At 40.7% G+C, this 14,344-nt stretch overlaps 1 protein-coding gene across 2 annotated transcripts in view; it reads left to right on the top strand.

Annotated features, from left to right (window-relative positions):
• The window catches only part of SMYD2 (SET and MYND domain containing 2), a 43,755-nt gene that overhangs the window by 6,625 nt on the left and 22,786 nt on the right, over window positions 1-14,344 (top strand). For both annotated transcript variants that reach the window (XM_084622241.1, XM_084622240.1), the window contains exons 3-4: window positions 10,991-11,101; window positions 12,901-12,961. In XM_084622241.1, coding sequence (XP_084478367.1) covers window positions 11,006-11,101; window positions 12,901-12,961 — 157 coding nt within the window. In that variant the 5' untranslated portion in view covers window positions 10,991-11,005. The remainder of the gene's footprint in view (window positions 1-10,990; window positions 11,102-12,900; window positions 12,962-14,344) is intronic.

Raw genomic sequence — 14,344 nt, 5'->3', positions numbered from 1 at the left:
CATTGACCCCCCAAGAACAGGTATTCTGGTACTGTAGATCACTCATTATTTTTTACAGAGTGAGGTAGTATTTGTATTTAGCTATCTCTAAAGTTTTTCAGGGGCCAGAACACCCCTTATTTTGATGAAATGTCCTTCCAAGAGGAAAAGTCTTCTTGCCATCCACTCAGGAAGTCGGAACATCCTGAAAGCTTCAGGACACAACATTTAGCAGAAGAACTGATTGTGTGCTAAGTTAATGATAATTAAAACCCTTCCTAAATATGTATACATAATGCTTTGTATATAAAATCATTCAGTAGTGTTTTGGTGTCTTGACTGTACTGTGATGTGCCCCAGCATTGGCTCGCTCTTCATCACTCTACGTGAAATGCTTAGAGCTTTTTGCTCTCTCGTTAGTATAAATCTATCTTCAGTGTTGTAGATCCTTCTGAATCATTCAGGTGAAATTTAGGAACGTTGCTGGGATTCAATTCTTCTGACATTCTTTCAATGTTATCTTCAAGCACAACATTCTTTAGAAACCGGTCCCCAATGACTGCACAGACAATCTACATCACATCTTCATCCTTGTCTTGTTCAAAGGCACTTTTCACCAATTCAACAATTCTCTGTCAAAGTTGAGTAGGACATCTGTGCCTTGATATTGAACTTGTAACAGTGGGATGTACAGTAAATGTTTCCCTTTCAGCTTCCATGGATGTGGGACTTCATGCTTTCGTTTTCTTCATACCAAACTGATGAAAGTCTGGAGCTGCACTTAAAAGCTTTCTTATAGCATTGTTCATTTGATATTTTTAGTACTCTGTGAATCCACATTCATTTGCTAAAAATTGCCCTTGCCAACAAGAACCTGGTATAGATACAATGCTATAAAAATAATCTGAATATCACTCAGTCTGACAGCTGTTTGTCACATATTCAGTGTAGTGTGGGGGACATGAAATCAATTTCATTTCAGTTCACACTCCCCTTTCTAGAACAGTTTAAAACATAAGAACAGCCATACTGGGTCAGACCAATGGTCTGTCTAGCCTAGTTCCCGTCCTCTGACGGTTGCCAATGCCAGCTGTTTCTGAGGGAGTGAACAGAACAGGGTAATTATGGAGTGATCCATCCCCTGTTGTCCAGTCCCAGTATCTGGCAATCAGAGGCCTAAAGACACCCAGAGTGTGATGGTTGCATCCCTGACCATCTTGGCTAGTGGACCTATCCTCCATGAATTTCTCTAGTTCTTTTTTGAATGCAGTTATACTTTTGGCCCTCATAACATCATCCCCCGGTGACAAGTTCCCCAGGTTGACTGTGTGTTGTATGAAGAAGTACTTCCTTTATGTTTGATTTTAAACCTGCTGCCTATGAATTTTATTGGAGACTCTTGTTTTTTGTGTTACGTGAAGGGGTAAATAACACTTTTTCTCAACACCATTCATGATTTTATAAACCTCTACCATACCTCCCCTCCATACCAATCGTCCCCTTTTCCAAGAGGAAAAAGTCCCAGTCTTTTTAATCTCTCCTCCTATGAAAATTGTTCCATAACCCCAATCATTTTGTTATCCTTCTCTGGACTTTTTCCAGTTCTAATATATCATTTTTTGAGATGGGATGACCAGAACGGCATGCAATATTCAAGGTGTGGGTGTACCATGGATTTATATAAAGGCATTTTGGTATTTACTGTCTTATTATCTGTCCCTTTCCTAATGTTTCCGAACATTCTGTTCGCTTTTTGACTGCTGTTGGACACTGAGCGGATGTTTTCAGAAAACTATCTGAAATGACTCCAAGATCTTTCTTGACTGGTAACAGCTAATTTTGTATGTAGAGGTGGGATTATGCTTTCCAGTACGCATTACATTGCACTTAGTGCATTGAATTTCATCTGCCATTTTGTTGCCCAGTCACCCAATTTTGTGAGATCCCTTTGTAATCTTTCGCAGTCAGCTTTGCGCTTGACTAACTTGAGTAATTTTGTATAGTCTGCAAACTTTGCCACCTCACTGTTTACTCCTTTTTCCACATAATTTATTAATAGGGTGAACAGCATTGGTCCCAGTACAGCTCCTTGGGAGACCTTGCTTATTTACATCTCTCTATTCTGAAAATGGACCATTTATTCCTACCCTTTGTTTCCTGTCTTTTAACCAGTTACTGATTCATGAGAGGACCTTCCCTCTTATCCCATGGCTAAGTAATTTCCTTAAGAGCCTTTGGTGAGGGACTTCTCATTGGCTTTCTGAAAGTCCACATACACTATATCTAAGCCCCTTCATTTTCAGTTTAAACCAATTCTTACCAAAAAAATCCTGGGTTTTACAAAAAATATTATTTTCCCCCCGATTTTTGCCCTACTTTTGTATCATTTAAATATATAAAAAATAACTTGTTTTATTAGGAAAATACAATACATTGCATGAGATGTAGGAATTACGATAATACATTCGTCTGTATGTATATGCAAAGCTGCCTGTTGAAGTAAGGCTATGTATTAGTCTAGAAGATATACACAATAAGCAGGCATGCATACAAACTCTATAAGTGCGTGCGCATCTGAATGTACTGATGAATCTCACGCCCACCACGTACACATTTCAAGCCATTAGCAGATAACAGTTTAAAGTTTTGACACACTAAGATGGGAAGAAAATTAAAATTGAAAGTTTAAAAAAAAAGGAGAAAAGGATGAAGTTGACTGTATGCGCTGCAAATGGTGTGGCGTAAATATTTATAGGCTATTAGTTATAAGTCTAGAAGAGTAAACTGTTTATTCAAATGAAGTTTTATTTGGGTATTAGAGATATTGTTTTCTTAAACTCAGAGGTGACATTGTGTTTTGAGTTCCATTTTAGTTCTGCAGCAAACCACGTTGAATTCTCTTCATCAAAGCATTAATCTACTGAATACTTTTCCCGCTTTCCTTCCATCCACCAAAATAAACCCTGATATTTACCCTGAAATATTAATTTTTTGCACTGATTTTTCACTTGTTTTTGTTGGTGTAGTAATAAAAGCTGATAAATTCCTGGGAAAAATTAAACAAAATAAAAAACAAAATGAAGGGCCCTAACTGTATTCACTGGATCACCCTTGTCCACATCCTTGTTGACCCCCCTCAAAGAATTCTAGTCGATTGGTGAGGCATGATTTCCCCTTGCAAAAGCAGAGTCGACTCTTCCCCAACGAATTGTGTTCATCTATGTGTCTGATAATTCTGTTCTTTACTATAATTTCACTGAATTTGCCTGGTATTGAAGTTAGGCTTATCAGCCTGTAATTGCCAGGATTGCCTCTGGAGCCTTTTTAAAAAATTGGTGTCACATTATGCTCTTTACCTATGATTGGAGAATAGCTAATTTACGTGATAGGTTACATACATAGGTTACAGAGTAGTTCTGCAATTTCATATTTGAGTTCCTTCAGAACTCTTGGGTAATTACCATGTGATCCTGGTGTCTTATTACTGCTTAGTTTATTGGTTAGTTTATCAGTTAATTCCAAAACCTCCTCTACTGACACCTCAATCTGGAACAGTTCCTCAGATTTGTCACCTAAAAAGAATGTCTCAGGTGTGGGAATCTCCCTCACATCCTCTGCAGTGAAAACCAATGCAAAGAATTCATGTAACTTCTCAGGTTTCAGAGTAGCAGCCGTGTTAGTCTGTATTCGCAAAAAGAAAAGGAGTACTTGTGGCACCTTAGAGACTAACCAATTTATTTGAGCATAAGCTTTTGTGAGCTACAGCTCACTTCATCGGAATGCATCCGATGTAGTGGGCTGTAGCCCATGAAAGCTTATGCTCAAATAAATTGGTTAGTCTCTAAGGTGCCACAAGTACTCCTTTTCTTTTTGTAACTTCTCAGAAATGGTCGTGTCTTCCTTGAGTGCTCTTTTAGCACCTCTGTTGTCCTATGGCCCCACTGATTGTTTGGAAGGCTTCCTGATTTGATGTACTTAAAGTTTTTGTATCATTGGGTGGTAGTTCTTCAAATTCTTTTTTGGCCTGCTTACTTGTACTTTTACCTTGACTTGCCAGAGCTTATGCTCTTTTCTATTTTCCTCAGTAGGATTTGACTTCCACTTTTTAAAGGATGCTTTTTAAAGGATGCTTTTTCCCCTCTAATTGCTTCTTTTACTCTGTTTCGCCATGGTGGCAATTTTTTGGTCCTTGTACTGGTGTTTTTTGTGTTTGAGGTGTATATTTAATTTGAGCCTCTATTATGGTATTTTTAAAAAGTTTCCAGGCAGCTTGCAGGTGTTTCATTCTTGTGACTGTTCCTTGTAATTTCTGTTTAATTAGCATACTCATTTTTGTGAAGTTCCCCTTTTTGAAATTAAATGCTACTGTGGTGGGCTTTTGTGGTACTGTATTTTCCCCCCTCCCCTACAAGACTCTTAAATTTAATTGCATTATGGTCGCTGTTACTGAGAGGTTCAGCTATATTCACCTCTTAGACTGGATCCTATATGCCATTTAGGACTAAATCAAGAACTGCCTCTTCCCCTGTGGGTTCCAGGACTAGCTTCTCCAAAAAGCAGTCATTAAACTTTATCTCTGCATCCCATCCTGAGGTGACATGTACCCAGGCAATATGGGGATAGTTGAAATCCCCCATTGTTACTGGGTTTTCTGTTTTTGTAGCTTCTATAATCTCTCTGAGCATTTCACAGTCCGCATCACCATCCTGGTCAGGTCGTCGGTAGTATATTCCTAATATTATACTCTTATTATTCAAGCATGGAATTTCTATCTAGATAGGCTCTATGGTACAATTTGAATCATTTAATATTTTTACTATATTTGAGTTTATGTCCCCCCCTTCCCACATATAGTGCCAGTGCAATATTTCAACTGATTTGAAAGTAATTCTTCCAAGTATAACTTTTTAAAAAATATGTTTAAAATATCAAACAAAAGGTTTTGGATAAGTTTTTCAGAATTATGGATTGAGTAACTGTAGAAATTGTTTTGTAATTAACACTTTGTGTTTAATGGGTTATATTCTGTGCTCAGATACAACTTTGCAGCCCGTGTAAGTTATGTAGCATCTCCTACTGGAGGGTCTTAAAGGGCTTTACACACTTTAGTGAATTAAGCCTCACAGCATGCCTTTTCAGGAAGATATTTTGTCTTTTTTTGCAAATGGTGGCTATGGAGGCATAAAGAGATGTATAGACTTGCCCAAGGTCACTCCAGAAGCTTGAGGTAGATCTGGAAAAAAGTGGCAGATCTGGAAAAATGAGCACAGCTCCTGTCTCCTGGCCACAAGTCTTTGACCCAGGGGCGCAAATACTGTGTTGCAGCGTGAAGATCCCTTTGCACTTCACTGACCACATGAGGCAGCTTTAAAGCTGGCACAAGTAGCAGAAGGAGGATTAGCTCATTGGGTGGGGATGGGGGGAATCCACCAGTGGCATAGCAGCTCCCTCACGCTCACATTCTGGGACTGGCATGGGGGATGTGGCTGGGGCTAACTTAATGTTTGCTGATCTCCAGTTACTGTTTTGGCCTGTTGGCAGCCAGAATAACTTAGAGTAGCCTTCAGGTTGCTCCTCTTGAACTGAGCAATTACATAATCACAAAGCCAGCCTAGGACAAAGGTATCACAGGGTTGAGCTTTATGTACCATCTTTGCAACCCCAGGCCCTTTTGAGGTGGACTGTGTGCTCCTTGGCTGTAGCTCAGGATTCAGCGCTGGGTCCCCCTTTCTTCTGCTGCCTGCTATCTGACTTTTTTTCTGCTAAGGTTTGTGAGTGTCAGTTGATCCGTATCGCTCTGCTTTTCACTACCAGCATCGCACGGTATCGACCTGCAATTACACTAATGGAATTCAAGCTCCACATGCAATTGTTCAGGTCTTGACTTTTAAAGTATGGTTTTAGTCGAACAGCATCAGACCTGTGTTCATTTTTTGTCATCCCCTCCCCCGAAATTAACTGTTCAACCGCTCTGAAGAGAAATGTTTTAGGAGGGTTACATTATTACAAATGCAGAACTGGTGAACTATAAACCAGTTACTAGTGCTTCCTCTTTCAACTATTTAAATACACCTATTGTTTATCCCTTACAGAGAGCTGAGGTCAGCTAATCATCATGCAGCTTGTTCTGTACTTGTCTCTTCCTTCAGCATTTGAAATGTGCTCTGCAGACGGAAGGCTTGAAGATTTTATTTGTTGTATTGCACTGTATGGAATCTGTATTTCTGTAGCAAGGGAAACCATGTATTTGGAGCCTGCTCATTTCTCACTCAAGTCAGTGGCAAAACTCCAGTTGACTTCAGTAGGGAAAAGCTTTAACCCTTGAGGTACAATTTTGGACAACACAGCCGCACAGCCTCAGAAAGTGGGGACCAAAGATGATTTTAACCGGTCTTTATCTCTTCCCTTTCCTGATCCCAGCCCATCTAGGTCCCTCTACTGCAATTTAGGGTAACCTCATGGCTCCTCTAAACAATACCCAGCTGCCCAGAGCTCCAAGGGGCTATTTTGACAGCTAGGTATCACCAGAACACAGTGACCTGTCTATTCCCTGTTTTCTGTCCATGCCTCCACTCCAGGGGCCAAGTTGCAAGGGCCCACTGCACCCGCCTTGTGCCACCTGGACATTCCCATTAGTAAGGGGAATCCTGAGGAGGTTGATTAAGCCAGTTTACCAACTGCTTTATGCCACTGGAGTGCAGAAAAGGATAGGGCCTTTGTTTCTTATGCAACTAAATCCCTGCTTGCTAGTTTCAGTAAGAATCTTGTCTTGCAAAAAGTCTGCACATTTTCATACAGGTGGATTTAAGTCAAATATAACGTGGAATGTTTCTGTTATGTTAAAATTTCATTTAAGTGAACATGCCTCTGGGCTGGGAAAGAAGAGTGAGAGGAGACTTACAATCCTTATGTTATCAAAATTACTAAGGGTACAGTGAGAGCTGATCAGGAGCTCCTATCTTACCCTTCCCTTTAATATGAGAACAAGGGGACACTTGATGGAAGTTTAAGGGCAGTAGGCCTAAAATAAATAAAGGGAAATGCTACCGTAATTTATATACATTGTAAAGTCCATGTGTCGTCTTCACACTCTCAGGAGATCATTTTGAAAATACTTTTTAAAAGGATTAGGTGATTTGTGCACATTTAGTTGGGAAGTTCCTGGAGTCCTTACTTGAGAAATGTTCACATTGGTTTTAATGAGAGTTTTGACTGAGTAAAAACGGCAGGATTTGGCCCATTGTTGATAAAAGACCAAATGTTCCGCTCTGCTTCCAAGAGGGGAGGGTAGAAAAAAACACTGGAATTGGGGGAGGTGTAGGGAGAGGGGTTCCACTGTAGCATCTGTGTGGTCATGGAGGCGTGAGGCATCCAGGTAGATATCCTGGGGCTCTGGACAGGTCTCCTGAGATCTGCAGGTTTTTAGATTAAGCGCCACTCTGATGGAATGCTCAAACAAGCTGTATCTACTCCTGAGATTCCCTGTCTCCCACATGTGAATAACCAGCGTTGGGTCCATATTTATCCATGTTATTAAGTCAAAGTATTTTGTGTGGCAAGCTAAGGCTGCGCTCATGGTAATCAAATCTCATTCCTTGCCTAGAGAAGCTACCTTACTGGTAAAACTGTTATAAGTGTTAGTATATGGAAGTGTTTGCTTCTCAGTCTCTTGTCCCTGTCAGCTCAGGAATCTTTTAATTTAAGTTGTGACTAGCTCCACCTTTATCTCTTATCTTATTTCTGCTAATGTTGCCCCATTGTCCCCTTTTCCCTACCAGCCTCACTGTCCCCTTCATTTCTCAGTCCCACTCTCATGCTCATGTCTCCTTCCATGTTGCTCCCTGTGCCTGGAATGATCTTCGCTCCTACTGGGCCACTCCCTCACCCTTTCCTCACTGAAATCCTGCCTAAAAAGACTTGCTTCTTCTGGGAGTCCTTCAGATGTTAACCCATGTCAATCTTGTATCCTCTCCAGCCCAACATTATGTAAATGGGGACGAGAGGGAAAGAAGACACAAGGGCTTACACCTCAATCACTTGTCACTGGGTGTAGCACTTCAGGGCCATATTGCAATACCTTTACTCACGCTCAACAATACCATACACCACAAGTAGTGGTATTCTTTGAAATTCTTTGAAATCTGTGGTATTCTTTGTGGGGGCAGGAGCACTGCCCAACACAAGTATCAGTGGTAGAATCAGGCTCTAAGTGTTTGCATGACTGGGCTCTGTTAACCCTTCCAATGGCTTTCCCAGGACCCTTTTTGTCTTATCTGTGTATCTGTCTTCTAGACTCTCTAAGCTCCACTGGGCAGAGACTGTTTTTATTTGTCTTCTGCTGTACCAACAAAGCACATCACTGCCATTTAACAAATGATAGTAATTTTATATGGGACTGAAAATTTAAGATCATGTTTGGCACCCCAAATGTCTCCCTTTGGGCTTGCATTGAGTTCTGGTTGTTGGTTTTGTAGTATACTGCACTAGTCTAGTCTTCAGGCCATAATCCAGTAGTCTTAGCTGATGCAATCCTTTTGAAGAACTTGGTGGAGGAGGTTACTTTTCCACTCTTTGATGTGGAAAACACAAGGCTTAGCAAACTTCCTTTCCAAAAGTGTTGTCACTCTGCCTTAAATGAGGGGAAAAATACAGTAGATGTAATGAAAATAGGAAAAAAATAACATTAATACAACACTGGGGATTCAGCTAGAACAATGATACCTGCTGTAATGCAAACCACTCAGAGAAAATGTGGAAAAGAATGCTAAATGCAATCCTGCTGTGATTGCAGAGAAGGGCTCTCTGAGTGTTTTCATAACCAGTATTACTCAGTCATCACTATTCTCTATTCCTGCAATGTTTCAGGCTTTTATCTTGCTTTGCACAATTCAGCCATATCTTGTCCCTTTAACCTCCCTACTAGTTCACATAGCTCAGTATGATTCTGCCTGAGGAAAGATTTTAATTAACAATGCTTAGAGAATAAAGGAAACAAATGCATTTTGAAAACATTATTTTGAGACAGGCATATAATTTTGTATCTTGGCTTTGTTTTTCAAGTATTCTTATTAATTAAACAGTGTATGTGAACGTAAGTCTGTATAAAAAAAATTTAGGGTCTGATCTTGCACACCCCAAACTCCTCAAGTTGAAGTCAGTGGGAGTTTTGGATGTGCAACGAATAAAGGATTGCGTCCTCATTGTGTAATTTTTGCACACACGCTAAGGACTAAGGGCCCATAGAAATTTTCCAACCAGCTCTCACAGTGCATAGGAATTTGGTATTTCCAAGGACAAATTTTGAAAAATGTGACTGCTGCATTAATGGGAGCATCCAAGATTTTTTTTTTAAATGATACAACTAAAATGTAAAATACTTTAAAATTTTACATTGTTGTCACCTTTTAGAACTGTCAGACCTTGGGTTTGCTTTACATAAAATCTCAATTTTGGATTTGAAAAAAAGACACTAAGGGCAATGGGCCTAACTTAGCAAGGTGCTGAGCACCTTCTGCACCCTGTTGAGCCTCCAGTGTGAGTTGAGGGCCTTTGTTCCCTCCTATGGCGAGTCTCTAAAATTTATCTCAGTGTATGGGGCAATTACAAATAGTCATTTCCAATGGAAACTCCTGAGACATCAAGATAAGACAGTGGGTCTGACTTTTATTTTGGTATATAAAGCCTTAAATAACCATGGGTCAATCTACCTGAGGGACATTGAGTTGCTCCAAATCCTATCATGGCACTTCAGGGTGGTGATGATGGGCTCCATGCTGGAATTTTGCAAGAGTGAAGTGCAGGGCTGATTCTCTGAAGTCCTGTGACTTTGGAGTATGTGTCAGAGTGCAACATTAGTATCCCTCTAGGGGCAGCGAAAGACTTTCATGTTCTGACTTGAGTTCAGTCATAAATTTGTGGGGCTTGTTATGGTATGCTCCCCTGTCTTCTCCTCTTCTCTCCTCTCCACCCCACACCTTCCCCTGGCTCAGGTGTTTTAATTGAGGATAGGGATTGATTGCCTCTTAAGTATTAAGGGACAAATGTATAAATGTAACCCATTGTGTGTGTTTTACCACTTTATATGTCCTGTGGGCGTGAATGTTAGAAATGTGTGATATAAAATTGAACATTGATTTAGGTTCTAAATATATAAATAAGTTGAAATACACTCCAGTCCAGGAGAGGCCTGAACCACACCCTGTGTACCACTTAAATCTGTTAATGTGGATCTCTTTGTGCAGGCTTTAATGGCCTGCATCCATTTCATCCAAAGAGTGTTCAGGAAAGTCTCAGACACCTGAGAACAGCTGTTCATAACTTTGCTTGATGGCAAAAGATTAATTACGTGGTTGCATGAAATGTTTTACTGTATATTACATTTAAGGGAAGTATATAACATTAAATTTTAACTAAAGGGTGTCTGTCCTCTTTCAGCCACTACTCTTGCTACTACTGCATTGGAGAGCACCAGGCTTATTCTATTACACTTTGCTAACTAACAAAATAAATCTGAAGAATCTGTTCAATAGGTCTGATTCTGATCTTACATACACTGTCTTTTTATTGATGAAAACTCATAGATTTCAGAGGACTTACTCCTGATTTACACCAGGGTCATGTCCGAATCGGGGCCAATGTATTTATTCAATGGAAATTGAACCCAGTCTAACCATTAAGAGAGAACCTAATCTCCCCTCCCACACTTGTTCTAAACAATAAGGATTGACGATTTAGAAACAGTGTTTCATGTTTGTTTCTTTTGCGTTTATATTTTATTTCTACCAAGTAAATGAAGATAGTATGACCTTGACTCATCCTTGGCGAGCATGTTTAAATAGAAAACTGTCCCTTAAAAATTACTCAAGCTTTTGTTCCGATTTAGCAAGTGTCATTTTATTTTTCTAAAGGAAACACATGTCACTTGACCTCCAGGTTGTGGTGGGACTCGCTGCATCCTCTTTTCTCATCTCTTTATCTACTGCACTTCTTTTTTTTTTTTTCAACCTTCCAGAAAGCAGATTGGCCTATGCACAAGCTGGAATGTTCTGCCATGTGTGTTTTTGGGCAGAACTGGAATCCCTCAGAGACCGTGAGACTGACCGCGAGGATTCTTGCCAAACAGGTGAGCAGAATGCAAGACTTTGAGAGGTACGTATGTGTTTTCAAAGGGGGGTGGAGGCGAGGAGCCGGAAGAGCAGGAAAAAATGAAAATTTGACCGACAGTAACTGTCCCAGCAAAGCGTGCTTCATGTTAGTTTCCTGTGTACAGATTGGCTGGAATGCTGAGTGTGAGCAGCTGAAAAAACTGATGTCTGAAATGGCTACAGCAGCATAACATCCAGTTGGGGGCTTTGAGAGGTGTTAAGCTGATGTCTTAGTAGAACCAGTGCAGTGTGGGCTAAAGACCAAAAATTGGAGAATTTTACTAATAGGTTCACTAAATACAGTGGGCCTGATTCTTTGCTCATGTATACCAATGTGACTCTGAGCACTGAAGTCAGTGGCATAGCATCAAGGCAAAAGTAGCATAAGTGAAAGGGGGATCGGACTCAGTGTTTATGGTGAAATTGATGGATACCACATGTGGTATCTGTTGGCAAACACTGGCTTTTTAATGGCAGCCACATTTGTTAGACTTGTGTGAAACAGAACTTCCTTCAGATTTTACTATATAGCATTGTATAGTTATAGCACTGTTCACTCTGTAAGCACCCCATAAGTCCTGATTCTCTTCTCATTCAGACAGATGCAAATAGTTACATAAGAACGGCCACACTGGGTCAGACCAATGGTCCATCTAGCCCAGTCTCCTGTCTCTGACAGTGGCCAATGCCAGCTGCTTCAGAGGGAATGAACAGAACAGGTAATTGAGTGATCCAGTTAGAATGACTGGAGTGATCCTGATGTAAAACCAGTGTTCGAGGAAGGAAAATCAGTCCCTTGGTCTTTGGAAAGAGGTTTATTTATAGGAGGGTACTATGCTAGTGTGCTTGCTCTGACATTGTAGTATTAACTCCACCTGCAATATTCCTTGGAATGCAGAATTTGTGATGGTGGGAAGGGCATAGCAGAAGTGTTTGCATGGAAGATATGGGGCATGTAAGTTTCAAGGTTATTACACTGTGTATTTTTGCAAAGCTCTAAATTCTCTCTGCAAAAACAAATCCTCTTTGAAGCACATTTGTACGATCGAGGTCTACGTATATGACCAGGGCACCCCGGATACTGTATATAGAGAGGATTTTGATGGCCTGCTGGGAAGGTGGCCTGCATACTCCCTCTGTACCTGTGTGTGGGGGTTTGGTTTTTTTAATTAAAGCACAGTCTAGTGGTGGTCCACAAACAAAATTAGATGTTTAATGATTAAAAGTCATTGGAATAAATTTGTGCTTGAGGGAGGGGGGAACCTACATGCCATATAAAAGCTAAATATGCAAACCATAGTCCCTGAATCTCAGCTGCTGGGCCACCTGCAAAGCCATATATAATGGCCAAGATCACAAAGAAGTGGCCTTAGGCCAACAATAGAGCACTGCTTTTGAACTCTGTCAACAGTGACTTTATTCACTTTCCTCAAAGCGAAGCCTGTTTCTTGCCTGCTTTGCTGCTGTTAGTCGCTTTCTGGGTATCTATAACAAAGCAAATTACATATTTTAAAATACTCCACTGGTTCTGTATGTACATTTGATTGGAGTTAGTTTACGCCTGCTTTGTTTGGCACAGCAATACTTTTTTTCTGCCTTGTAAGTTTAGTCAGTTTGACCAGATCACTGTTCATTGGCCTTTATAAAGCCTGAATACAATGAAGGTTTTATGTTTTTGTTTTGTGAGTAAAAACTTTCAATGTAAGCATTGATAGACAAAATATGTGATCGTTCTACATTTTTTTTTCTTGTCATTGCAATCTTTTTCTGTTCCTAGAAAACCCACCCTGAAAGAACACAGTCAGAAAAATTGCTTGCAGTAAGAGAGTTTGAATCACGTAAGTAGAGAAGACTTGCAGGTAACAAGAGCTCTTTTCCATATTGCATTTAGGAATTGCTTCATTACCCTTCGTGAAAACCTTCTCCAAGCATCTCTGTTATAGGAAGAGGGAGTGAAAAAAAGAACCGCATTTCCAAACATTTTTGTAATGCTTTAATTTCTTTTTCTGTTGGTAGATTGGGGAAGTGAGGGTGAAAATTTAGACAGATTAATTATGTAGTGTTCATCAGATGGCTTTCCTGGCACCTGGTGACATTTCTGAATTGTAATGTTGCAAAATTAAAATAGTTGGTGTTGTTACCAGGAGGCATAAAATCAGAGACAACACAGTTGTTTGATGGTGACAATGACTATGGGGCTAATTGCAGAATCCTCTGGACTGCACTTCGTGTCTGTCACTGCCAATCAAATTTGACATGTTCTCTGTGATTGTGTTGAAATTCCATGTCCTGAATGCTCCAAAGTGATCTGAGGAAGGAGAGAAGGCAGTGGCTTGCTTTTATCTGGAAGGTTACCATTTCCACCCCCACACCCTTGAGGCAGTTAGAAATTGAGCAACTGTTAAAACTAACCAGCCTGGAATAGTCTGTATGGTGCTGTAGTGTTGCTCCCTTTCTTGGTATTGATAGTAATAAGAAGAAGCTGATGTGCACACGTCTGAGATGATGGGGCGATAGTACTGTAGGCTTACATGCCTTTCATCCTGAAGGATTCCCAACCCTTTGACAAAATGCTAGACAAATGCTGTCATTGATGGAGTGAGAAGTGGCGGTTATTTAACCAAGCCCAGCAAGACTGCCGAACAGCTTTAGTACAGGAGGTGAATGAGATTACCGCCTCAACTGGAACTGCTTGGAGGAATGGAATGGTAAAGTGTTGGCATTTGTCCAAGCTAGAGCAGCCTACATCTGAGAGGAATTTAGAGGACAAGTTGTCAGACAAGCTAGTGGTGGGAACTGGGGGGGTGGGTGTTCATGGAGGGTTTTCTGTGTATTCTGCTGAATTTTAGCCTGCGTTAATATAAATATCTTACTCATTTGGAAGCTCAAAAGGGTTGGGGTTTGGGTCAGTGGATGCTTCTCCAAACTGTGGTGGGGCCCTCCTAAAGCACTGAAATGCTCTGCCACCACAATTCTGCCCTTCTCCCCCAGCAGGCTTCCTCTCTATTTCTGGCTGTCTTGGTGAGAAGCCCCCTTTGCTGCCTGTTACCCACCCCCCTTTGGCATCTTCAGGAGTTGCCCCCTGCCCTCACTCTCTTCCCAGGGATGGGTGAGTGAAGAAATGGCATAGGATTCCCATTGGGAAGGCTTCATCTTTCTTTCTTGCACCTGAGCTCCCCCTAGTTCTCATCCCGAAATTGTCCCATTTCAGTGTCTCCACT

Source organism: Lepidochelys olivacea (genome assembly GCF_965140295.1).
Source record: "Lepidochelys olivacea isolate rLepOli2 genome assembly, chromosome: 3".
Taxonomy (NCBI): domain Eukaryota; kingdom Metazoa; phylum Chordata; order Testudines; family Cheloniidae; genus Lepidochelys; species Lepidochelys olivacea.
Note: the sequence above shows the minus strand (reverse complement) of the source record. Positions and strands in the feature narration are given on the sequence as shown.